This window comes from Podarcis muralis, chromosome 7 (genome assembly GCF_964188315.1).
Source record: "Podarcis muralis chromosome 7, rPodMur119.hap1.1, whole genome shotgun sequence".
Taxonomy (NCBI): domain Eukaryota; kingdom Metazoa; phylum Chordata; class Lepidosauria; order Squamata; family Lacertidae; genus Podarcis; species Podarcis muralis.
The window spans coordinates 76286869-76313187 of record NC_135661.1 but is presented as its reverse complement, the minus strand read 5'-3'; the positions used below and the strand labels follow the sequence as shown (position 1 = coordinate 76313187).

Here is a 26319-nt window from a genome sequence, read left to right as displayed (position 1 = left end):
CATGCATACCCACACTAGAGATACTGTTAACAAAGGGGGCAGTCCGGAGCTTTTTGGGGTGGAAACCACACACAACGTGAAACGGCACAAACAATTTATTAAACAAGAATGTAATATTCCCCAAAGGGAAGTTACTCTTAACTCACATTGCTGCAGGAACAAGAAAGCTAGGCTTGGATCGAGGAAAGGGGCAGAGAATTGAGGAGGGGGAGATGCGTCAGGGTCCACGTCCCTCAAAATGGAAGATTATGAGCAACACTCGACTACAGGGAAGTACTATCTCAACATATACAAAGCAACAACTCTCGCTCCCCACTGACCTTTGCCCTGACTCACCACTGCAATTGCAGAGATATTATTTTTCCTGCTTAGAAGGGTAGGAGGAGGTTACTGGTGGTTCTTGTCACAACTCCTACACTGACTTCTGCTTCTGGAGGGAGTCGCAGCCCATGAGAAGACATGCAGAGCTCTCCCGTCTTCGCATGTAGGTGGGAATCGGAGCCCTAAGAGACACGGAGCAAGACCCATGCTGGGCGGCAGACAGTACGGTGGCCCAGTAGGGACACCACACCAATCCTGCGTTTCTGCTCCTTGAAACTTGCATAGCATCACCAGAGGAGGGCTAGTGCCCAACCCCTACAGCTCCCTCTCTGGAAGACACACGTCGCTTTGTGCCTCTGGACGCCGGCTCAGATGCCCTGGCCCACCCAGCTCAGGGGGTGGGGGAGCCTGGCTGCTGTTCAGCAGCTACCAATGCGAGGATGTCACGCTCAGGCCAGCAGGCGGCTGTACTCGGAGAGAGCAGAGGATTTCTTCACACCGTCCCAGATGCGAGCTGCATAGTGGAACCTGCCCGGGAGAGGGAAAGGAACATGGCAGTCAGCTTCAGCCCAGAGGCAAACTGGGTCCTACTGAATTATCTGCTCTGTTCCACAATAGCCTCACAATATCCATAATGTTATGGCAAGTTAATCCGCATACGTATATTATTTATTTCTACTTTCAACTGACAGATACAGATATATATATACATGTGTTTGTGTTAATTTTTTTGGAAGCAAGTAACAAGGGAGAACGAGCCCACTGGAAAGAGACAAAAACCCCAGAAAACCGAGGCATGCAAAGAAAGAAAGAAAGAAAGAAAGAAAGAAAGAAAGAAAGAAAGAAAGAGAGAAAGAGAGAGAGAAAGAGAGAGAGAAAGAAAGAAAGAAAGAAAGAAAGAAAGAAAGAAAGAAAGAAAGAAAGAAAGAAAGAAAGAAAGAAAGAAAGACAGGATAGAGAATCCATGCCTGACACAAACAAAACTCAGGTTTTCAAGTTTTTGTCAGCCACATCCTGTTTCTAAATTTCTGTGTGCAGGAGAGCTAGAAACTTGCTTTAATATACAAAATGTGCTTCTCCAAAGGCAGATTTTACATCTGAAATCCGATTCTGGACTTGTACAGTGGGCCTGCATGCAGAGGAAATTTGGCAGCCCTTTCTCTGGCATACCAGGAGAAGGGCTGATCTCTTCACTCCTACATAAGGGTGATTGGTGCCCCTCTAAAATGCACTGTGGCTCACAATGCTACCCAACTGCCCGCAACTCCGTTTACTGTGGCAAATGTACTTCTTGCATCTCCTGAGGAGGATCTATATAGTACACAACAGACTGAGAGCATGCACGCTCGGAGGAGCGAGGCAGCTTTCATTATGCAGTGAAACTCACATTGCGTTTATAGTAGAGGCATTCCTGACTCTCACACCCCTAGGTTTAAAATCCTCTTAAATCACATGAAAAGGTTAAGATGGAGCCACTTCAAAGGACGAAGCACATCTTATACAGCAATTTTTGCTCTGTTCTGAGCGGAAGTCTTCAGAATAACAAACTTTTAGACATCACGAAATGTCCAGTATATGCATCTCAGCATTGCCAGTTAAAGAGTCTGATGCGCAGGTTGCTATCTCTGTGAAAACAAACTTTTCTGGCTAATCGGGAGCAATTAGTGATTTACAACATGTTTAAGTTTATGGCTTTGTTAGAAATGTGGTTTTACTGCTTGTGATAGGTGCCGGTTGTTTTGAGCTTTTATAACTTTGCAATAAGCTTAAGGTTTTGTGACAAGAAACATTGTTTTAAGAAAGAAAATATTGTTTTAAGATAAGAGAATGGGGACCAGAAGGCTGGTAATGTGATTCTGGTCTGTATCCCCTTTCTTGGTGTGGACATCACAGAGATGCAAAATATGCCTTCCTCCCCTATGGAACAGGCTCAGCAGGGCGACCTTGGGTCCAGGGAAATTATTAACAGGACGCTCAGCTCTGGGGTCTGAGCCATTGTCAGAAACCAGCCAAGGCAGGGTGGTACAAAAGGCACCGTATTTGCCACGCTTCCTGGAAGGCAGGCATCTGCCAGAACATGAAGCGATGACACATTAACTCGCTCAACTCAAAAGGGAGCCCAGCACCTTCAATATGAAGTTTTATTGTGACATGAGCTTTTGAAAGCAGAAGCATACTTTGCCAGGTGTGGGAAGCTGGAACGTTATTTAATTACATAAAATGATTAGCATGGAGAGTGACTTGCCTGACGAGAACGAATGCTCAAGGGCCTTGCAACCCCCCAAGTTAAGACCCCTCTTAAGTTATTCTCCTATGCTACTTCAACCACCAAAATCACACACACACACACACTTACCAGTTCTTTTCGGTCAGGATGGTGTGGGAGAGCTGAGGCCGGGACATAGACATAATCTGGCTCCGAAGCTTGGCAATCAAAGACTGGAAACTGGGGTGCCCCTTGTACCCAGGCAGGAGGGAGAAGAGGGGGCCGCTCCCAGGGGCTGCAATGGAAAGGAAGGAAGGCAGGTTACTCCATCCGTTGGGGCATCTGGAGCTTTCACCAGAATGCAAATAGCCCTTTCCAAAAGGGATTGTAATGAGAGAAAGAAAAAAACCTATTAAAAAAAACTGATCCCTGGAGAAAAAAGCAAGCAAGTGATTTGTTACCTGGTGTAACTGAGGTGGCAGTTCAAGCCGTGACAGGGCCATCACCGCATCTGGCTGGGTTGGAAGGGCAGGCAAATTGCTGCACTGGCCCGAAAAGCCAAGAGGTCCTGGGCTGGCTCAGCCCCTTGTGGAACACCCTGTTTGGGGGCTTTCAGTGGATGAAACTAAACTGGCATCAACTCCACAGGCACAAGCTGGATGGAGGGACACCTTCACACAATCCAAACCTGCCCCCAGCCCAGCACATTGGGGATGCAGGTTGCAGTGTTATTTGGAGCAGCAGGGGGAAATTCAGTGGATGGATTTTGCTCTGTGCTCCAGGGTTGCTGCAATTCATCATATCAGGGCAGAACTATACGCAATCCATGCAGAAACCTAAATCACTAATGCAACATAATTCTGCTATTTTGGCTAAACAGGGTAGGCAATGAAATGTGCTCTTAAATCCTTCCCTTCCTGCAGTTTCCCCACCCCAACTGTTCTTCTAGTAAAAGCCTATCTTCAACCCAGAGTAAAAGTAAAGGTAAAGGACCCCTGACAGTTAAGTCCAGTCGCAAATGACTCTGGGGTTGCGGTGCTCATCTCGCTTTAGAGGCCGAGGGAGCCGGCGTTTGTCCGCAGTCAGTTTTTCCAGGTCATGTGGCCAGTATGACTGAGCCACTTCTGGTGAAACCAGAGCAGCACACAGAAACACAGTTTACCTTCCCGCTGGAGCGGGACCTATTTATTTACTTGCGCTTTGATGTGCTTTTGAACTACTAGGTTGGCAGGAGCAGGGAACGAGCAACGGGAGCTCACCCCGTTGCAGGGATTTAAACCACTGACCTTCCGATCAGCAAGCCCTAGGCTCTGTGGTTTAGACCACAGTGCCACCCGCATCCCAAGTTACCCAGAGTAGACCCACGGAAATTAACGGACCTAACATAGTCATGATCAATTGCAATGGGTTTACTCTGAGTAAAAGTGGAATACCACCGCATCCCGTTAAGCTCTTTTTTTGAGAGAACTAACTTGGCAGATCGCTGGAAGGGAAGGATTCTGAGCACACAAAAGAGCTAAGCCTGTTGCCATCCCCATCCCATCTTCCACCCAGGAGCCACCTGCAGCTAATTCATATGAAAAAGAAAATGGTAGGCAGGTGAAAGCATTTCTAAGGCTGATGTAGGACTGATGCTGTGCATTGCTTCTCTTTTTCAGTTTTGATTTAGTATTTGTATCCACCTTTTTAAACAACAACGCTGTGCTCGAGGTGGCTCGCAGTAGCAATATAAAAAAATCAGCAGACATTGCAATTGCTGTAATCATATCTAAAGCATGGCAGCGTATAAATAAAGCAGAAAACGAGTTCAGCAAACAATGTCATTCAATACAAACTCATAATGAATCAAAATACCAGAAATGGCTGCTGAGCACCAGCCCTGCTCTCTTGCTTGAGTCAATCAGCATGCATCCCTTACCTGCTCACATGGCGATTTAAATATTAAATGTGGATTCAATTATGTTGGGGACCAGTTTGAAGAGGAAGCTGCCCAGAGGCAGAAGGCAGTGGGGGCTTCAGCCCTTCTACCTGTTTAAATATCAAGCAAAAGGGCTGGAGACACAGCTCCAGCTACTCACCTGCCCTGGGCAGAGCATCATCCGAATCGCTGTCCATAAATGGAAGTAAGAACAGGTTGACCTCTGAGTCCAGGTAACTTTGAGGAAGGCCAGGAAATATGTTGCATTCCAGCATGGAGAGGGTGCCTGGTGGAAAGAAACAGTGCGGTTAAGCAGACAACTGTCTTGAGATACCCCGAAATATGATTTTCTGGGTTTCGGGGGCTTAAGAGGTGGCAGCCAGGAAGTCAGGGCTGCCTGCTGGCCCACTGGGTCAGCAACCTGTTATATTTGGGGTGAGAAAGCCCAAGTCTCTACATTGCCTCCTTCGGCAGGCTTCATCTTCTAGCTATTTTAAGCTCCACAATCTGGCCTTTCAAATAGATTGGAAAGAGGCACATTACCCTTATATTTCAGGTGAGAGTGCATCATAATCTTGTCAATAACCAGGTGCATCTGCTTCAGGTTCCGGGGGCAGAAGTTCTCCCTCTTGGCTTTGTTCTGGAGAAAAACTAGGCAGAGAGAGAGGGAGGTTTACAGGTGTCCTAAATGTGCCTGTCCCCATTGCTCAAATCTAAACAAGAAAAAATAGGGCCATCCCCATCCTAAGCCAGAACTCATCCAATTGTGGCGCTCAAATTATTTCTTTAGATTTCTGAATTGGGAGCTGTTAACCGCTGTGGGCATTATTTTGCCACGTCTACCAGGACGCTGCACAAACACACAATCTAGGATCCAGCTTGCAGCTTGGGGAACCTCAGCTGTGTTTCAAGAGAAGAGCTGGGGAAACAAGGAAACGCCAACTAAGATGCCGTCGGTGGCCTCTTTCTGCTTTGCCCCTTGTTTTCACCATCCCATGCCTTCTCCGGCCCTTGGGTCTCTGCCTCCACCCCCCACCATCCTTTGCTTTCCAGCCCACTGCCCACTCCAGATCCCAGGGCCAGCTCCAGGTGTCATGAGGTCCAGGAAAAAGGGCTCTCTGGTGGTCTCCCTCCTTTATTGGTGGGACATTGGCTGGTAGTGATCCAGGCAGCACCAAATGGCTGGAGGCCACTTAAATTTCCACGATGCCCTGAATTGGGGGTCTGGTGGAAAATCAGAACTGCTGCTATGCCTGGCCACCAGTTGCTGCTCTCACTGGGAGGCCCTTTGAGCACGTGTCGGCTGTAGGCCATCACAGGACCCTGCCAGATGCAATCCCTCTTGGAGACAGGATACTGGGGTGAGGATGGGACAGGCCACTGATCCAGCCCAATAGACGTGCTTATGCTGTTTCGTACCAATGTGCGGGTAGTATTCTGTGCCCTCATCCGAGCCAGAAGAGCCACTGGATTCGTGACTGGGAGACGGAGTGGAGGGCTTTACCATCTCAGCTGTCTGCAAAAACCTGCAACAAAAAGCCAGCAGCGGTTGAAGACTAGGAATAATATTTTGCAATGAATAAGGAAGATGAAGCATCGTCTGAATAGACCTTGTCCCACCTCTGGTGGAGAATGGAAATACGGCAGGATCTTTCTGCTACCAGCCATTTTAAAATTTTTGCTGTTGCAAGGGAAACAAAGTGATACCAATTCTGAGCACACAAATAGCTGGAGCAGCTTTAACGATGGCAACAGAAGCATGAAGGTGAAAGAGGCATTTTTCTTTTTCTTTCATCCAGAGATACTGGGCTAGCTCCTACTGGTTGGCATTAAGATGGCCAGTTAGCACCCACAGAAACAGACATCCCTGTACTGTCTGAAATGGACCAAACCCAACCAGCCCACCACTATCAGACATACACTCAGAACTTACAATACAAAACAAACATTTTTTCCTCTTGTCAAGACCGCTTCAAAGTGTATAGCGCAAAATACTGACTTTTCGGAAATACTGGGTTTTTCTCAAGGATTTTAAGTACCAACAAACAGGAGAGTCACCAAAAGAAAAAATCCATTCTCAAGACTGCGATTTTTTCCTCAAGATCAGCCCTGCAATTTAGCTTTTGAAATCTCTGGAATTTCAAATATACCTGCACAACTTCAGAGCTTAAGAAACAAAATGAGGACTTCCTAGTGCTTATCTGAAATCTATCAATTCCCTTAACTTACTGGTAACAGCATATATTAAGAACATGAGGTCCTATATTTTGTCTAGTAATCTCCAGTTAAAAGACACCCAAATCCAATGCCTAATGAAATCTTAGCGACTGAGTAAAATTCCCAGTGCCCAGAGGGTCATATCTTCAGTATAGATGGCACCTCTCTGCAGCTCCCAGATGCAAAAGAAATTATGCTTTATTTGTATTAAATTATAGAGGTAGCAAAATCACCACTTCTGGGAACAAGTTGCATGCTACCCAAATGTACACTTCAGGTTCAGGTTTGAAGGGAAAGATTATGCCCAGCCCTCTTGCTTAGGCAGCAGAAAAATGAAGGGGCTTAACTCCTGACCCTGAGGCACTAGGGCAGGCTTCCTCAAACTCAGCCCTCCAGATGTTTGTGGCCTACAACTCCCATGATCCCTAGCTAGAAGGACCAGTGGTCAGGGATGATGGGAATTGTAGTCTCAAAACATCTGGAGGGCCGAGTTTGAGGAAGCCCGGCCTAGGGCCTTTGGTTTGACTCTTCTGTTTCCTACAACTGTGTGACTAGCATGTCTCACCTGTACAGGCTCAGATCAGTAAACCAGTCTTGTACCACGATGACCACATGGCAGACAGTGAAGAGGAAAGCAGCAATCTGGAGGGACTGGAAGGAAAGCAGGTGTGAGTAGGAGACGGGTCAGGGGTTGGGAAATCAGGGTACATGCTCTCAAGAACACAGGCCAAATGACACCTTTGCTCCTGTGCTGAGAGCACCATGCTTCAAAACTAGCCGCACTTTTGGTAGGAAACATCCTTTGGCATTATATGGGGTCAGATGAGTTTATTGAAGGGACAAGGCCAATGAAAAAAGAATTGAGGGCGAGTTATATTCTAAGGATTACAGAAAATAACAGAACTGAGCCAGGAAGCTGGCTTGAAAAGGGCAGGAATTCCCCATTTCTCCAGCTTTGTTTTCACTTATGCCTTAGCACTGTGAGGACCAAAGGGACAGGGGAGCTACCTGTCTCTATAGGGAGGTTCACCCCCATCATCTGCCAGGTGAAGATTCTGCAGCTTATTCCCTACATCCACATCCGCCACCATCACCCGACACATACAAATGGTCCCTACCTGCATCTCAACGTAGGTATGAGGCAGATTATACTCCGGAGGCAGCTTGCGGTCATTGTTGATCAAGTGATCTAGAATGGAGGGACTGAGAATGGGCTACAGAGAGGGAGAGGGAGAGAAAGGAAAAAAACTTTGGAGGGTTTTGTTCACCCTAATTTCTAACCTGAGGCTACCCTGTTGTCAGTCCTCATTTCTTAGCTAAAGCTAGTCCTTTCCTAGGACACTAGGTTTTCCTACTGAACGATGTTACCTCCTTCTCAACAATTCATGGATGAAACATTATATCCTGTTAATTGAGAACGTGACCAATTCATATTCTTACTCGTTTTGTCTTTCTTCACTCACCTAGATGCTCAACAAATTTGGTACTCACATAGCTCCAATCTCTCCTTTCTTGTACCCCATCTAACAAACCCAGTGGATCACTTTCTGCTCTCCAGACTGGACTAGCTACTCTGTCCTGCTCTCCCACACTCTGGGAACAGATGTCTTGTGGAAGAGAAGTGTTATTAACTGCCTTAAAGATTAGCTGCCTTGATTAAATAAGCTTCAATCTCACAACAAAAACAAACAGATCTTTCACCAAAGGTGTTTGGGGCAAGGCAATGGAGGTCTGGCATTTAAACCCATCCAGGGTCTACTGGAAGTTGCATGGAGAATTCTCCAAAGATAGTCGGAGGCAATTGCAGAAAGATGACCATAGCAGAGACCTGAGTGTCAAGGAAGATGATACGCTCCTGGGTGATGAAGAAGTCGATGCCGCTGGTCTGGTTGCCCCCACGCTCCTTGATCTCCTGGCTCTGAGTGCGGAACACATAGGTCCTGGAAGAGAGGAGAAAGGATTGGCAGGAAAGACAAAGCAGAGTTGATAAATCTACCGTATTTTTCATTCCATAGGACGCTCCGTCCCATAGGACGCACCTAGTTTTTTTGGGGGGGAAATAAAGGGGGGGGAATTTCCTTTATTTTCCCCCCAAAAGCAGGTTGGGGAAACCGAACCAGGTCGAGGAACAGCGGGATGGCGGCGCTGCGCCTCCCTGCTGTCCCCCGAGCTTGTGGGGCTGGCCGATGTCTGCCCAGCGCGAGGGGCGCCCTGCTTCAGGGCACCCCACCCGCCGGGCGGCAGGCTGCTATCCGCAGCGTGGGGAGCCCTGCGGGGAACTCCTGCAGGGCTCCCCATGCTGCGGATGTCTGTCCGGCGCGCGGAGCGCACTGCTTCAGGGCGCCCCGCCCGCCGGGCGGCAGGCTGCTATCCGCAGCGTGGGGAGCCCTGTGGGGACCTCCCGCAGGGCTGCCTAGGCTGCGGACGTGTTCCCGAAGCGCCGGGCGCTCTGCTTTCAGGGCGCCCGACGCTCCGGGAAGCAGGCTGCTATCCGCAGCCTAGACATCCCTGTGGGAACTCCCGCAGGGCTGCCTAGGCTGCAGATGTCTTCCTAAAGCCTGCATTCGCCCCATAGGACGCACCCAGATTTCCCCTTCATTTTTGGAGGGGAAAAAGTGCGACCTATAGGGCGAAAAATACGGTATATTGAATTCCAGTTGTGGCAGTGAAGACTGATCACTGACTGGCTGAGCTGGTGCGAAGGCATGCAGTGTTCAATCATTCCTAGTGCTTAAAAGAAAAAAAGATGAGAAAATGTCTGCAGCCACACGTCAGTGTGAGGGAAAGAAAAGCTGTCACTTTAGCAGGGATTATAATCTTATTTAGATACTGGCGACAGGAACAGATTCATGAGGCTGTGTTTTAACTGTTTTTACTGTCATGACTGTATATCACGTTGAGATGATTGCGTAGAAGGCAATGAATAAATTGATGACGACGGCGACACGGCAAGCTTAGGGCTGGAAAGAGATTCTGGGATGTAGAGAATCTAAGAGGCAGATATCTCAGAGGTAAGGTGGTTGAAGGAAAGATTCTAAGTACACAAATGAGAAACAGATGAAGGAGTCTTAAGGGCAGAGGGGATAGGGGATAAAAACCATTAAGAGGAGGTGGAGGATGAATGTTACATATTGACTTGAATCGGTCAGTTATTCGGCTTAAGGCTTCTAGTACCGCTACATCAGCCTGAAGTAATGTCTCCAGCCAATCAAAATCACAATGCGATAATCTTCAAAGCTTTATTTTCAGCATGCCCAAGATGCATTGCCCTGCATCTTCACCCCCTAAACAGCTAAGAGGATCTCCCAACAGAGGAAGTCTCCCCAGCTACTTTCCTTATTCATTCTCTCAACTTCATCACCCAACCCTTTGCATGAAACAGTCTGACTATGCAGTTGTGGTTAACGGTTCCCCTGAGCCAAGCCCCCAAATTACCTTTGATCCTCTTCAGGCTGGTTGGCGGACAGCAGTGACATCACCATGGATTTGCCTGTGCCCTGCAGTCCCAGCACCCCAACCACCAGCACATCCGTTTGGTCCAGGAGATACTAATGTGGGACAGAGGGGGGGAAACACTTGTAAAACATAACCAGCTAGGACAGAAATCACAGGAGTTTTAAAGAGAGGGATTATCTAGGTATTGTTACCATCGTTTCTCAGCGCGGAGAAATGTTCCCAGGGAAATAACCCATCCCCAATGCAGGCATACTTGTTCACAGAACAAGGGCTGAGGAATTAGAAAGTGGGATTACTGGGGGAGCGCAGGAAAGCTGCGGGAAGAGGAAGGGGTGCAGATGAAAGATGGCCAGTAGGAAGCCCCTGGACTTTCACAGTACCTCAATGGCGCTGTCACACCAGTTCATTTGGTCATCCACCAGCTTGATGCTGTGTTTCATCTTCTCCGGGGCTAACAGCTTGGCCTGGCCAACCACAGCTGGAATGGCAAGAGGGTCTGAGGTCAACAGGGGCCAGGTGAGAAGTCCCACATAAAGGTTAAGTGCATCATTATTTATTTAACTGATTAGTCGTTTAATGCAAAAATTAAAAAAAGGTTGCCAAACAGCTTACAAAAAAGTGAAAAAGGCCTAACGGAACAAAACAACGCATTCCAGTGAAGTCATTCCAATAACCCATAAGCAAAATACGGGCAGTGATCATTAACCGCTTTCAAAAGTCCCATTTACTCCCCATTAAATATTGCAGCTCTTTCTAGGAACAGCAATGGCATTTCATAAGGCGAGTCTGACTTTCCCAAGTTCTGCTCTGCCCTACTTCTTGTTTGAACTTTCGCCAGACGTTCCCACACAATTCCAAGTCCATCCATCCCCAGTCACAGGGACTAGCACAGTGTTCCCCAAACTTTTTACACCTAGGAACCACCCCACCGCCAGATTAAAAGTGAAGGCACAGCACATACACCCAAGAGAGGATATGTGCAAGATTTGTCCATTGGCGCCTAGCACAATGCGTGGGACTTCCCATTTAACAGCACTTCGCAAAGGTTGGAGCTCCCTTTGCTTGGTAAGTACAGGGCCAGTATCAGGGACAGATATAACTGTGCATCTGCTGAGGCCCACAGTACCTGCTGCCACCCTCCGGAGTTTCCTGGTCCTGCCAGTCTTCCTCTTCCTATCACTGCTTGCTCAGTCACCCCCTTTCGAGTATGCAAGCAATGACAAGTGGCAACTCCTCTGGGCAAATGTGCAAAGCACGCAAGAGAGTGGGCAACAGTGACTTGGGAGAGGAGTGAACATGCTGCCCAGAGCCCCACTACCATCCTACAGCAATGCAAATGGAATGGACACCGAGTCAGAAATGGTGCAACTTTCTGAGTTGCTGGCGATTCCAGAGGGTCAGTCCATTGTTGTGCGAGGGCTTATATAGGCATCTTAACTCAGGACTCAATCCTTTACACACTTACCTCAGATTATCCCCCAATGAACTCAATGGGACTTATAGTTTTGAACAGATGTGCATTGGATTGCATTGTCACCCTCTCGGGTTGATGCCGGTGCCTTTATTTTGGGTGGCCACACAAAGTGCTGGATGTACAGTGGTACCTTGGTTCTCAAACGCCTTGGTACTCAAACGCCAAAAACCCGGAAGTAAGTGTTCCAGTTTCCGAACATTTTTTGGAAGCCAAACATCCGATGCGGCTGTTGGCTATTGTTCCCGGGGTGCCTGCACCAATCAGAAGCTGTGCCTTGGTTTTCGAACATTTCAGAAGTCAAACAAACTTCTGGAACGCATTAAGTTTGAGAACCAAGGTACCACTGTATTCAGTTATGTTGGCCAATTCACCAAAGCACACTTTACGAGGCCAGGTGACACAGTGGACTAGAATCTTACACTGAGAAGTGAAAGCAGATACCCTTGAGATGCTTTGCATACCTGACTGGCAGGGGTGCTTCTTAGCACTCTGTCTCTCATGGGAGTTTATTACAAATCAGGGCCTTGGACTGGTTAATTTTACAGTGGTACCTTGGTTTACGAACTTAATCCGTTCCGGAAGTCCATTATTAAATCAAGGCGTTCTTAAACCAAGGCGTGCTTTCCCATAGCAGCAGGGGACTCAATTTACAAATGGAACACACTTAACAGGAAGTTGAACATGTTCTGCCTTCAAGGCAAAGTTCACAAACCAAAACACCTACTTCCGGGTTTGCAGCATTCTTAATCCAAGTTGTTCATAAACTAAGCTGTTCTTAAACCAAGGTACCACTGTATTTGATGCAGCATGTAGACAATGCATTGGGCCCTAATACTTCCTCCATGCCCCTTCTCGCCTAATCACAGCTGGCCTCTGCAGCACCCAAAGTTTTAGTCTGGAACAGGCCAATGAGGCTACACCTCCGGAAGTTGCCATCTCTCGTGACTTACGGTCCATGACGCTGCTGGGTGCGGTTGAGCCCATGCCCCGATTCTGGATCTGGTAGACTGGCTGCGTGGGGCGCTGGCCCTCCTTCTCCACCTTGGCGACAGCAGCGGGGGGCTGAGCGGACGTCTCCGTTGCCCCCGCGGGACCTTTGCCTTCCTCCCGCGACTTCATCAGCACAATGGGCTTCTCTATGGCTGGGGCGGCGGCAGGCGCTGGAGCAGGAGTGGGGGTTGGGGTCCCCTTGGACTGTGAGGACACAGAGGCTGAGGACACAGAGGCCGAAATCCAACATCTCTCTCGGCCAGAAACGGGAGCACAGCCTCATTGGCTCAAATGCAACACTTCCTCCTTCCCAGAGCTGGGCACATGACCCCCCCCCCCCCGACCTCTGTGCTACCTAAAACAGCCGGGGTGGAAAAGAGGAGTCCCTTCTCTTGTGGGTGTCTACGCTCCAGATTCCTTGTTCCTCCACCTCACCCTATGTAACTTCTAAAAGGGAAATTCACACAGAGAAGATGAAATTAAAAGAAGAGGGAATCTCTCTCTCTCTCTCCCCAATTCCTTTTCAAACAGAGAGGTAAGGAAAGAAAGAATTGGCAGCTAAGAAGTCCACAGAATACTCCTCTTGAGGAAGTGGATCACAGTACATAAGTTTATATGCACCCCACCTCTGCACAGTTCGCACCATGCTCAGGCGACTGACAACATGGGGGAAATAATTGCGACGAACGAAAGTAACCAACAAATAAAACATTAAGAAACACAAAACTATTCCCGCATCACAAAATCTAAAATAAAGACACAAAAAACAACAGCAACAGCAGCCCCCACCTACCCGCCCTGTGATCTTTGGCTGAAGGGCAGCATACAATAAATGAAAAATAAATAAATGATAAGCTCAACAATAGCCCAGCCCTAGCTGCTGACCTCTAAGCTTTCTATTATATATCAACTGTCGATGAGTGACAGCGTCAATAACTTCAGCTAAGCTTTGCATGGCAGGCCTGTTGCTCAGGAGCAAGCGAGAGCAGCCACAGGAGCTCTGACTGGCCTTTTCGGAGGGCAACCATGGGAGCAGGGGACTAAGGCCCATCAGGCCACAGCGTGGTGACATTATGTCTCCCAACCTACCCTTTCTGCAGGTGGCTTGGCCAAGATGATGGGTGTCTTCTGCATCACGGTTCCCACCGGCTCATCCACTGGGTCCTACAAGGAGTAGAACAGGGTCAACTTGGGGCCCCCACGTCGCTCCCTCACCTTATTCCCACTGCAGCCAAAGCGTGGAATTTACCCGCCGGTCTCGCTCACGATCCCAGGGGACATAGTCACGATCCCGGCCCGGCCCAGACAGGCTCTGGTGACCCAGCTCCTTGTCACGGTTCCAGCGGCGACGCCGCTCGTACAGCCCAGGCTGGCTGTGCCCTGACTCGGACATGTGGAAGCAGGACCTGGGAGGCGGAAAGACGAGTTAAGAAGCTGAATAAATAATAGTAATATATGAGAAACAAACTTTAGTCTCAGTACATAAACAGCAACTGTCACCTGTTTCCGCAAGGATGCTAAGAGACACTCAACCAGCAGGTTTTGGGGAAGGGTCAGAAAGATGCAAGCAAAGAGCAGAGAAATATAACAAAGGAAAAGGGCTCTGCCAAAGCCTCTCTTGCTATTTACATTGTGATCATGAGTCCTTTGCCTGGGGTCTCAGCTTGGGAGAACGTGGCTGAGGTGTAAAATATGTGTATGGAAGAAGGTGTCCTTTTCTAGATCAAGGGTGATACTGAGAAGCCTTTGAGGGTTGGATTTGACTATACCTACCGTACCTGAACAACCCTTCGCTGGGTTGTTCTTGGTCATGCTGGGGTGTGACTGAATGTTGAGAAGCAGCATGTGCAATGCCCACACATGCATTGATTATTAAGAATACTCCAAAACCCAACAGGGGGTGGGAATTGCTTTTTCCTCTGTAAACTATCGGTCATGAAAACCCGAAGACCAGAAGTACAACTTGGAATCGAATATTCTTCCCTTGTCTCTGAAAGTCCAGTCGACTGAGTTTCAACCACAGACCTACCCATCCCTTTCCCAAGGCTTGAGATAACTCAAAGGCCTCAGGCCCTGAAACCTGCTCCCAGGTGGGCTCACAGCTCAGCAAGAGGATGCAGAGCAGCCTCAGGTTCCATCCATGTCAGAACTAACCAAACATGAAGGCAGGACTAGGAAAGACCCTACCTGAGGACTTAAGAACAACGGCTGCCACTCAGCACTGGGCTGGATCATCTTCCTTCACCCATTGGGTGGGTTGCACCACTGTTGTTGCTTTTTAAAGGTGGTGTTTTGTTTTTTTGTAAGGCTAGGACCGGAACCGATGAATTCAAGAAAGAAAATTCTGACTAAACAACAGGAAGAACTTTCTGACAGCAAAAGCTGTTTGACAGTGGAATGATCTCCCTCAGGAGGTTGTGGACTCTCCTTCATGGGAGGTTTTTAAGCAGAAGCTAGATGGCCACCTGCCACGGATGATCTAGTTGAGATTCCTGCATTGCAGGGGGTTGGACTAGATGACCTTTGGGATCCCTTCCAACTCCAAAATTCTATGATTCTACGATGCTGTGAAACAGAAGCAGATGTGTACAGGAGAAGGTTGATAAGATGCCAAGGCTGAAGGAAGCCTTGCTCCTGTACCAAACCTGTCCTTGTATTAAAGGGATATCTGCAGGCTCTCTACAAGTGCCCCCAGTCATCCAAGGTAAGGATTTTCAGGGTTTGTGTCCTGCCTGTGCAATTCCCTTCTTCAGCAAGATCTACCTAGTGCCAATACTGTTATCTTTTGGATGCCGCGCAAAAGCATTTCCATTCTCTTAGGATTTCTAATGCATTTAGCATGCTGTAATTTTATTGCAGCATATTTATATATATTTATTTATATATATTTATTGTAATTTTATTGTAATTTTATTGCAAGGGACGCGGGTGGCGCTGTGGGTAAAAGCTTCAGCACCTAGGGCTTGCCGATCAAAAGGTCAGCGGTTCGAATCCCCATGGCGGGGTGCGCTCCCATTGCTCGGTCCCAACGCCCGCCAACCTAGCAGTTCGAAAGCACCCCCGGGTGCAAGTAGATAAATAGGGACCGCTTACTAGCGGGAAGGTAAACGGCGTTTCCGTGTGCGGCTCTGCCTCACCAGAGCAGCGATGTCACGCTGGCCACGTGACCCGGAAGTGTCTCCGGACAGCGCTGGCCCCCGGCCTCTTGAGTGAGATGGGCGCACAACCCTAGAGTCTGTCAAGACTGGCCCGTACGGGCAGGGGTACCTTTACCTTTACCTTTAATTTTATTGCACTTTGTTTTAATTTCAGAATTTTTCTTTGATTTTGCAAACCACTGGAAGCTTTGCTGAAGAGCGGCATATAAATGTTTGAAAATGTCCCTCAATCTTTAAAGAGCTGTGCTGTATACATTCCGGTAGGTGCAACATTTTCTCCTCTGTACCTATCAAAATTCCCTCCTCCATGCAACTATTAAAAATATAAGGACTCTGCTTGCACTTTAAGGTGACCAGGTGCAAAGGAAGGGAGTGCTGAACTTGGCACTGTGTTGCAGTTTGGGATCAAAAGTGGGACCTGGATCAGCAAATTACTTTAAGGTTACTGGCCTAGATTAAACACCCATCTGACTCAATGGCTGCATCCAGATAGCACAATAAAGCTAAGCCATGAGTAAGCATGGCTAGAATAAACCTAGCCTCCCTCCCAGGGATAGCCACAAAAAGATCAGGAGTTTTTGCTTCTAGTTTTGATTAACCAGTTTTGGCTTCAGCATTACGTCCAAACTATGTTTAATCCTTCCCAACCTGATGCCCTCCAGATGTTCTGGACTACAACTCCCATGAGCACTGGGTGTGATGACAGTTGCAGCCTAAAATGTGTATCTGAAGAAGTGTGCATGCACACGAAAGCTCATACCAAGAACTAACTTAGTTGGTCTTTAAGGTGCTACTGGTAGGAATTTTTTTTGTTTAGCCTAAAATATGTAGAAGTCACTATGGTTTGCTGAAACTCAAGCTAGCTCCCTAAGCCGCAGTGTGAAGTGACTTTGTTTCAAACACACCATCGCTGAGCTTAATGTGGACAACATGGCATGATGTGGATGATCAAAACATGAAGCATAAGCTTCTTTATGTCTACGCCGGGAGATAAACAAGGGCTATACCAGCCTGATGGGAGGGGAGGCTTCTTATTGTCACAGTAAACCATGGTTGTTGTTGCTTTTTGTTTTTGCAATGTCTGAACACAGCCAAGGTAATGCAGCTTTCCCAGATCTCGTTTCAAATGTGAAAAATCAACCCTGCAGTGCTCATTATAGCTGTGCATTAAGCACCTCAACAGGCAGCTGCAGAGAACAAGATGGAGATGAGTTAGCAACCTGGAGGAAGAGGAATGGATTTAGTCCGCTTAAAGTTTCCATGCAAATAAAAAGAAACTTGTGGGGACAAAGAGCAAAGGAAACATGCCTTGCTTAAAAATAAATAAGAGTACAAATGGAGCATGGGAGGCACATGAAAATGATAATGATTCTGAGCATGTGCAAAGTGTCTCACGACTTACTAATTTAACCACCTCCATTTACAGGGAAAGTTTCCAGGTCTGAAGTCATAGCATCTAAGCAAGGTCTAACCATAGGTTGTTGTTCGGGCGCGGGGTGGGGGTCGGGGGTGGGCAAGCAATGGGACTATATTAATTGGCGGAAGGATATATTCATATACTTCGATTTTTAACGTCACTAATGCAGTATACAGCGGAGGGATATAGAGGAAAATAAGATCCAACAACCAGCGGGTGGATACCGCAAACTCATTTTAACGTCCAGCGGATGGATACTAGGGCAAAACCCGGAACTACCCACTCCGTCCCAGAGAAATACCTGAGCGGCGGGGCGGTAAAAGCCAGAAGCCCCGCTTACGCAGGAAAGAAATCCTCCGAGCGTCCCTTGAGGCAGAAGGTAGCCTTAGGCGGCGATAACACCTCGTTGAATGCCGGTTGGAATGCGGTCCTGCGAATCAGCGCATCTCGGAAGGTAGCAGGGTTGCGGACCTCATCGGCCACCGTTGCTTGAGCCAACGCGCATGCGCTGGGCGTCATTTCTCGCTCCGGGGACGGGTGAGCAACGTTGGCTTTGGATTGACGCATGCTCAGTCTGCGGCAAGTGTGTGCATTGCAGCGCTGCTTTCGGAGCCTTTCGTTTGCCTAGGCAGCATTGCGGAAGTAGTTTTATTTGTACGCATGCGTCAGAAGCCGACAGAACACTCGTAGATGGATCTCATTCCGGGGGCGGGGCGTAAAACCAGAGCGAGGCTAAAGGCCAGGCAGGGCGAATGGGGTAGGCGGGGCTTCCCACCTGGAATGGTAGTGGAGTGTAATGGTTGGAGCAGAAAATTATTATTATTATTATTATTATTTACGACACAAAACTTTCCCCCCAGCAATTAACTAGAACTTGCCATAGGGGGAGTATTTTGGTGGTGTTAATAAATAAGATCATAAAAATAAGTAGAAGTGTGTAGCAAAAAAACCGAAAAACAACCCCTGGCTGCCTAAATCAATACAGCAATCAGTGCAATAAACTCGTTTACTCTGGAGTAGGGGGACCCACTGAGCTACAGGCTGCGTCAGGTCAATCATGTCTTCACTTTAAAAACTTTTTTTCTTCCTGCATTTGCCTGAATCCCCGTTTAAATCAATCTAAGCTAAATCCAAATCAAATGTGGAAATTCACAAAAGGCACACAAGCATCTCCTTGAACCCCCTTTGGAGAGGGGGGTGTCACAATACTGCACTGGCAGCAAAAAACCGCTCCTGGAAGAATTATTCTGTGGAGACTGAAAACAAGAGCAGCCAACTAGGATCCAATCTCGCAGCAGCCTTATCCACGTCAGGCTCGCTTTGTTCTCACACCCTCCCTTTCCCTCAATCCGAAACGACCGCGCGATCTTCGCGGTCCCTTCCAACTCTACAAGTCCTTCTAGAGCATGTGCAGAGTGCCTTTCAGCTCCCACAGGCTTTGAAGCATCCTGACTTGGGGGGGGGGGGAGGCCCCCGTGACCACGAAGGGTGGTGAGTCCCAGGCGAGCCTGCGGCGCCATTAAACTGAGGGACGGAGCACGGGGCGGGGAGTTCCGCGGATCACCCGAAAGCGCTTGGCTGGGAGTGTTAAGGGGAAAGGAATCGAAAGACTACAACTCCCAGCAGCCTCTGCGCCGTCGCCACCCCCACCTCCCCAGCAATCTCCGGGCTCGTTTCCGCCCGGTCGCCGTGCGCCTTGCAAAGGGGGAGGCGGCGGCCGCAGCAGGAAGAGCAGCGGCCGCGGTGCAGCGGGTCGCGTGCGGCGGGCTCTCCCCGGAGCGCGGGCTCTTGCGGATGCCCCGGGGCGCCGCCCTCCGAGCACCATGCGGGAGGGTCTGCTGGGCTGGCCCGGAGCAGCGGCGAGGCCTGCGGGACACGCCTTGGTAAGGTCGAACTGGAGCAAAAGGAGGCAAGTTTGCAGCCCGGGGGGAAGGGGGCGCGCCCGCAGCCAGCAGGCGACCCGATCCCTGCAAGGGGGAGAAAAAATGCCCGCGGTTAGATGCTAGGCGGGGCTTGGAAGGGGAACTGGCCTGGATTCGCCCCTTCGGTATAAAACGCAGAAGAGTTGATTCGCAGGGGAGGCTGCTCGAATGGGGCGCTGCCCCACCGACTCCAGCCTGCCCCAGCTGCATGCCTTCGTACTTACTGCTAGTCCAAGGGGAATCGCTGGCCGCCAGCTTCCTGCTCCTCCCCAGATTCAGAGTTGCCCTCTCAGCAGGGAGGAGGAGGGCGACAAAGCTAGAGGATTAGTTGGCTCTGCCTGTCATTGAGTCTCATTCCACCCAGGGTGGGGGTTTCTGCCATTCATTCTGCTGGTCCCAGTGGAGCTAAAAGAGGGATGGGCGGCCTGGGTTTCTGTTTTGTGTGGCATGCATACTGCTTTATCAACTGATGGTGTGCTGTTATGTCCCCCCCCCCCCAAAAAAAAAGCTGCAGCACATGGCCAGGATCTCTGCACCATTGCCACAGGCAGGAACCGATCTAGTGCTGCACACCTTCATACAGCTGTCCCAGCAGGAGGTAGGTGGTCCAGTGACCTCCCTCTGGTCCACAGTCTGGATTCAGCCTCCTCCTTGTTTTTGCAGAGTTACGCTTGGCGGTGCTTGTGAACTGCAGTTCCTGAGCTTTAATTGTGGGAATGGCAGCCAGATCTGCTGTTCAAGACACGTAATCAGAACTCCTAGGTCAGGAACAGGAGCAGCTGCCTTCTAGTGAGTCAGGCCATTCGTCCAACTACCTCCTGCGCTGGTGCTTCTTAAGTATCTCTTCCCCCCGCCCCACCAACCACTTGAAAATTTCAGAGGGTCTTGGGGGACCGCTTCATGATTTTCCTGCTTGCCATAGCAGTTGTAACAGGCTGTGCCAGACACTGTGTGGTTTTTAATTGCATTTTAGCAGATGAGCCATAAACCACCTGGATGAAGCTTGTGGGCTGCTGAGACCAGTACCAGTCTACACTGACTGGGAGTGACTCTCCAGGGTCCCTCCTTGGAGCTGCCAGGGATTGAACCTTCGTGCAAAGCAGATGCTCTACCACTGAGCTGTGGCCCTTCCCTAAAATGTGCATGGCTGTGTTTCCATTTGAGTGCAAGGCATCCTTGGCCAACCTGAAGCTCCCTCCAGATGTTTTGTGCTACAACACCCATCTGATGGGACTGGGAGTTGTAGCCCAAAGCAACTGGAGGGGGCAACAAGTTGCCCCCAGTACCAGTCTACACTACACAAGTTCTTGAAGAACTACACAAGTTCTTGAAGGCTGGCGTAAGGGCTTTCGCAGCAGGGAGACTGGGAGCCAGATAGTGCTATGAGATGTCAAGGAGTGGCTGTTGAATCTCCAAAAATGGCAACTCTGCCATTGGTGGAGCTTGCATGTTTTGCTCAGGAACAAAAGTTGTTTGGAAAAGAGGGATGGTGAATTTTTTCTACAGCCCAATAATGGAGCTGCAGCAGTTGCAACTGCTTGGTATGGGAGCTTGTGGCCTTGGCGGCATCAGGGGCTCTCTAGATCCAGGACTCTTTCAGTCTTGCCCAATGGACCCGACTGGAATTGATCAGCAGAGTCATCTTTTCTGTTCTCCTTTCCCCACCGTCCCAAGCTCAGCAGGTTAGCCCATTTTGTTGTCTGGGGTGCATCAGTTTCCCATATGACACAGCCCGCAGTTGTGAATTTTGATTTTTCAGGAGAAGGCGAGGATCGTTCAAGATGTTTCTCCTCATTTCAGGGCGCTATGGACTTGGCAGGGATGGATGTTGGAGCTGAAATTGAACTGACGGAAGATGGGTCTCTGGATGAACTTCCTCTGCACTTGGTATGCAACAGGGTCTCAGCTCTTCTCCCTGTGGTGTGGGGATACCCAAATTGCTTCGCCTTTATAGATCTGCACCAACGCGTGGCTTATGAGGGTAGTATGAGAGGCAGAGAGTACCTGGGGTTCTGCACTCTTCTCTGTACTATCCCACTCACCCCAATCTTGCATTTTGTCTAAATTCTGTGTGTTTGCCAGCTGTTTACCTTACACTAACCCAGAAGGTTACATGGAGCATCAAGTATACAGTGGTACCTCTACTTACAAATGCGATCCATTTCGGGGTGCCGTTTGCACCCTGAAAAGTCTGTAAGTAGAGCGCCGCTACTGCATGTGTATGAAACACAATAGAGCGCATGTGCGAAGTGTGCAGATTGCTTCTGTGCATGCGTGCGTGGCGAACCCAGAAGTAAACACTTCAGCGTTTGCTGTGTTCGTAACCTGAAAAGCCGCAACGTGAAGCAAACATTACACAAGGTATGACTGTACTAGTAAAAATATTCTGGTTTTTAAATATTCCCTTTACCCTAAATTAAGCCTTGTTGCTTATAGTGGTGAAGAGCATGAGCAGCGAGCTGGAAGTCCTGTGATGCAGATCTTTCCCCCACAATGAACTTGAGCAGTAGCCTTAAATGCAAGTCACTGTCTTGTATCTTTTACAGAGGGATAACATGGGCTTGCTTTGCACAGTCATTCTTCTTAGGATTGTCAAGAATAAACATTTGATTTGTTTGAGAAACAAGCATATCACTACTAAATATTGGGTTGAGTCCATTGTTGGCTTTGCTCAGAGTAGGCCCATTGAAAGCAATGGGCAGGACTAACTTATACCCATGGAAATTAATGCAACTAACTTTGGATACAGCTGGATTCAACCTATTTGTTTTTATCTTGGTCTCCTTCAGAAGTGTGTGCAGAGCAAGGCCGTAGTCCACTCTCAGGGGGAAATGGTTTATTGTATTTATTTACGTGCATTGATACCCCACCTTTCTTCCATAGATGGAACTGAAGGTGGAATCCCTGTTGTTCCTTTAAGGTCTCCCATCCAGGCCCTGATCCATCCCAGACCTGCTTAGCTTCAGCAAGGTGGTGGGCTAGTGTATCATTCAGGAATTGTTTGAACTAGGCAGTGTTCTCCGTCCCAAATCTTTTAGAGGTTAAATGGGGAACCTGTGGCCCTCCAGATGTTAGATTCCAAATCCATGGCCTTTGCCCGTAAGGGCTTCTGCAGACAGGAGCTGGGGTCCAACAGCATCTGGATGGCCACAGATGCATAGGATTGCAGTATAAAGCCTGATATATAATCATACGCTCCATACAAACCTTTTGGCATTCTCCAGGCTTCAGCAGAAGCCTCGCTTTCCCCCACGACTTACTAAAACTAGGCAGGAGAGCCCATGGGGTCAAGGTGTTTTTCTGCCAAGGAACTCAGACATAGGCTTGGGATTCTCACATTGGGATTCTCACATTCATTTTCTAATCACATTCTGTTACTTGAAAACATGTTTGGTTTGGGTTAGTTCTTTCTCCTTTTTCTGCTTCTTTTACTTCTCTTTTTATAACTGGTTTGACTTTTTTTGGATGATTTTATTTTGATCTATGATTTTGTTGTTGTTGTTGTTGACGACCACTTGGGGATGTTGTTTTAGAAAAGCAAGTGACCCACAGCTGCCAGAATTCCCATCCGACAAAATTACTCTTGGTGTCCCAAGAGTCCGCCAAGCCTTGCATTTTGCAACCATAAGGCTAGAGACTTGAAAGAGAGAGTCCTGAGTTGATCGAGAAATGCTGAGTGGATTGAGAAATGCCCAATACTTGTCTTCTGTTCCCTTCCTCCTCCCACCATTCCAAATTTGGAATTGTGACGTGCGCACAAATGTGTCTGTAGCACGTGATGCTTAATTGTGTCTGGTATGTTGTTGTTTTTTATTGAAAGTATTTCAGTTATAAAGGAATAAAGTGATGGAGAAAAAAGGGGGAGAAGTGAGAGGAGGGGAAAAACAAAGATGTGTATAAGGGAAAATATATATACATGCAAAAATGCACTGTAATATACTCCCATGCATTCTTATACAGCAGGCATGTCCAAAGTCCATTTGGGGGGCCTAATCCGGCCCGCTGGTTGGTTTAATCCAGCCCCTATGGCAGTTTATTTCCTGGGGTAAAATCCTTAAAAAAAAAACCCTCAAACAACTTCAACCTTAAAAAAGCTAAAAAACGTGTGGGTAAAATCCTAAAAAAAGCTCAACAACTTCAATCCTAAAAAGGGATGATAACTTTGGCTGACCCTCACAACCCTTCACTTCATCAAATCTGGCCCTCTTTGAAAAAAGTTTGGACACCACTGGGCACAGAGTACACATGTTCCACGGGGCCTCTTTTAAAAGACACCCCCTATATAACACCCTGATGTAGTGTTATTATCCTAAGCATATGTAGATATTAGTAGCCTGCTACGTTCTGTATCAACTCATTCCATTTCTTTTTTTAAAAATAATTTTTATTAATTTTACAAAATAAATTTCATTTACCACATTTAACTTTTAAAACCAAACAAGATTCTTCCAAATCTTACGACTTCCCTCCTCCCCTCTGTGGGGCCCTTTATATGTCTAAATCAACTGCATATTATAGTTCTTCCACATTATGGCCCTCCAAAATACCCACCGTCTTTCTAACGTTGCAAGAGTTACTGAAAGCCTACCAAAGAACTCAAATGATTACAGTATTCTTTTAAATACAGTCTATATATGTCCCATTCCCTATTGAAACTTTGGTCCTCTGTATCAGCTCATTCCAAATAACGTCCCATTTTTCCAAACAAAGCCTACGTCTGTAAGCAGTCCGTCAACAGGACTGGTGTCTGGGGTTAACATCTTCTGTTAACATCTTTCTTTCTCCTTCCACCACCAGGAAAATGCCAAGAACTGTCTCTCCTGGGAAACCCTGGACGCCTCCAGCAGCGATGATGACGGGGAGGCCTATTTCACCTTCTACCTCCCCGCCCGGCGCCCGGCCCGGCCTGCTCAGCGCCTCCCGGCTCAGCGCCCGCCAGCCTCTCTCTCCGTCCGGTCAGCCGCTTGCGCGAAATGGATCCCTCCCTTGTACCCCTGCCCCCTGCGCCCCAGCCTTCCCACCGCCCCCGGGAGCCCGGCGTTCGGCGCTCACCAGTGCCAGAAGTGCCTGCAGGTCTTCATGGAAGAGTGGCACTACGCCCAGCACCTCAAGGACCATGCTCAAGAGGAGCTGCAGAAGCCCGCAGCGCCAGCGCCCCGCGCACGCTCCCCGCCCCGCAAGCTGCGCTGCCTGGAGTGCGGCAAGCGGTTCCTGCACCCAGAGCACTTTGCCCGGCACACCAAGTGGCACCTGAAGCTGGTGCGGAAGGGCATCAAGGTCTGCCACAGGAAGGGGTGCAGGCGCTCCTCCTCTTCTTCCTCCTCCTCCACTTCCCCCGCCTCCCAAGCCGCCTATGTTTACAAGCCCGCCGAAACGCAGCTGGGAGCAAAAGGCGTGTCTGGCCTGCCGGCTGCGCAGGAGGCTCCGGGGCAGCTGAAGAGGCTCCAGGCGCCCCGGGCCCAGAAGGCGGGCAAGCGGAAGTCCTCCAAGCACCAGAGGAAGCTGCCGGCTGCCAGTGCTCCGCCCACCGAGGGCCTGCTCGGTCCCGCCCACCCGGGGCATTCGGTGGCCATCTTGGACGGGGACGTCGGCGTGGCCCTGTTGCAGCCATGGCAGAAGCAGGAGGCCATCTTGGAAGGCCAGGTGGCGGGGGGCCTGTTCCAGCCGGCGGTCATGAACGCCGACAACCAGATCATCATCCTGGACGGCGACGAGGCGGAGGTGCAGGCCACCCTCTTCGACGGACAGGGGAACGTCAACGCCCTCCGGCCTCTTTTCCTCCGGGCCGAGGAGCAGGCGGCCATTTTGGACGCTCCAGTGAGCCTGAGCTCCCTTCAGTTGGGCGGAGTCAATAAGGACCAGGCCGCCCTCGCCGCTGGCTGGGTCTCCCAGAACCCTTGCACGCTCCTCCGGACTGTGCTGCTCCAGGCGGACGAGCAGGGGGCCGTCATGGACGGCCAAGCGGAGGCCAGCCCCATGCAGCAGGTGATCATCAAGACCTCGGAAGGTTCATCCACGCTGTATCTGGACCCGGACCCTCACCTTTCTTCTGTGGACTTGGCCACCCTCCACTTGGTCCCTTTGCACCAAGAGTCGCAGTTTATAACCGTCCCGTACGGGAACGCATTGACCTTGGACAGCACAGATCCGGCCTGCGACGGGAACGGGGCTTGGGAACAGTCCCAGGCCGCCACCGTGCAGTTCTCGGGGTATGTGCCAAACCCGTGTCAACAAAACAAGCAGACATCACCCCCGGCGACCGCCAGCCTTTCCCCCAAAGGCTCCGTGGTTGTCCGCCTGGTCCCCGGCACGTCTGGTGGGGACCACCCTGAGGTCTTGGACCTGGAGTACGACATGGGCGGCGGCATCCCTGTGGCCTCTGAGCCGTGGGAGGCAAACGGGAGGGCTGGCCCACAGGCCTACGGTGCCGAAGTGGTGGCGGCAGAGGAGGACTTCATCGTGGTGGAGGTGGACCCTGACTCGAGGGGCCCCAAGATGGCGGCGGTGAGCCGCCCCCTCAGCAGCCACAGGCGGCGGGCCTCCAAGAGGAGAAGGGTTCGGAAGCCGGCCAGACGGAGGAGGACTGCGTGGGGCTTCCGGTGCCCTGATTGTGGGGCACGCTACAGCAGGGTGTCCCAGCTCCGCGCCCACCAGAAGTGGCCCCGGCGCCGAGGGCGGGGCTTCCTGTGCGAATGCGGGACTTCCTTCCGCGGCCTGCTGCACCTCCTGAGGCACCAGCTACAGCACCTGGAGGAGGCCCTCTTCATCTGCGCGGCCTGTGGGAAGTCCCTCAAAGGGCACACGGGCCTCGCCAGCCACGGCTCCTGCCACCCTCGCCCGGCCCACTTCGGCTGCCCGTGCGGAGCCAGCTTCCGGCGCCTGTCCCGCTACCTCTGGCACCACGTGAGGAACCAGCGGCCCGGCCTGCGGGTGTACACCCTCTCAGGTTTCCTCCCCTCGAGCTGAGCCAGGTGGGCTCGCTCAGTCAGGGCCCAGGAATATCTGGAGGTCCTGTTGAGAGCGGACCCCCAGCCTTTTCGCCCACCAGTCCCTTGGCGGTTCGCCTCGTATGTCTGGGGAACCGAAGACAAAAGGCTGCTGCTTCCGGGGGAGCGTTAGTCTGGCACGGTTTACTGGTTGTGAAGCTTAACCTGTTTCTGTTGGGATGTATTTCTTTTGTTTTGTTCCTCTCCCCTCATGTAATTATGACTGTGAAAATTAAAACAGCAAAAGATGCTGA

At 49.7% G+C, this 26319-nt stretch overlaps 2 protein-coding genes across 6 annotated transcripts; one reads left to right on the top strand and one right to left on the bottom strand.

Annotated features, from left to right (window-relative positions):
* Positions 1-80: 80 nt before the first annotated feature.
* Positions 81-17596, bottom strand: SMG9 (SMG9 nonsense mediated mRNA decay factor). 2 transcript variants are annotated; one of them, XM_028742482.2, is made up of 14 exons: positions 17459-17596; positions 13832-13988; positions 13672-13746; positions 12543-12786; positions 10499-10596; positions 10098-10210; positions 8491-8602; positions 7781-7876; positions 7228-7313; positions 5865-5971; positions 4989-5096; positions 4606-4731; positions 2678-2822; positions 81-849 (listed from the first exon to the last, which is right to left on the bottom strand). In XM_028742482.2, the coding sequence occupies exons 2-14, from the start codon at positions 13973-13975 to the stop codon at positions 771-773; spliced, it is 1533 nt and encodes a 510-aa protein (XP_028598315.2). In that variant the 5' UTR covers positions 13976-13988; positions 17459-17596; the 3' UTR covers positions 81-770. The 2 variants fall into 2 exon arrangements, with proteins under 2 accessions (XP_028598315.2, XP_028598316.2); XM_028742483.2 differs by lacking the exon at positions 17459-17596 and having other exon boundaries at positions 12543-12803; positions 13832-13876.
* Positions 17393-26319, top strand: LOC114603463 (uncharacterized). Of its 4 annotated transcripts, none has more exons than XM_028742478.2 (3): positions 17393-17611; positions 20880-20966; positions 23877-26319. In XM_028742478.2, exons 1-3 carry the CDS (start codon positions 17408-17410, stop codon positions 26043-26045), a joined length of 2460 nt encoding a protein of 819 aa, XP_028598311.2. In that variant the 5' UTR covers positions 17393-17407; the 3' UTR covers positions 26046-26319. The 4 variants fall into 4 exon arrangements, with proteins under 4 accessions (XP_028598311.2, XP_077788651.1, XP_028598312.2 ...); XM_077932525.1 differs by having other exon boundaries at positions 17583-17694; XM_028742479.2 differs by lacking the exon at positions 17393-17611 and adding an exon at positions 18810-19040.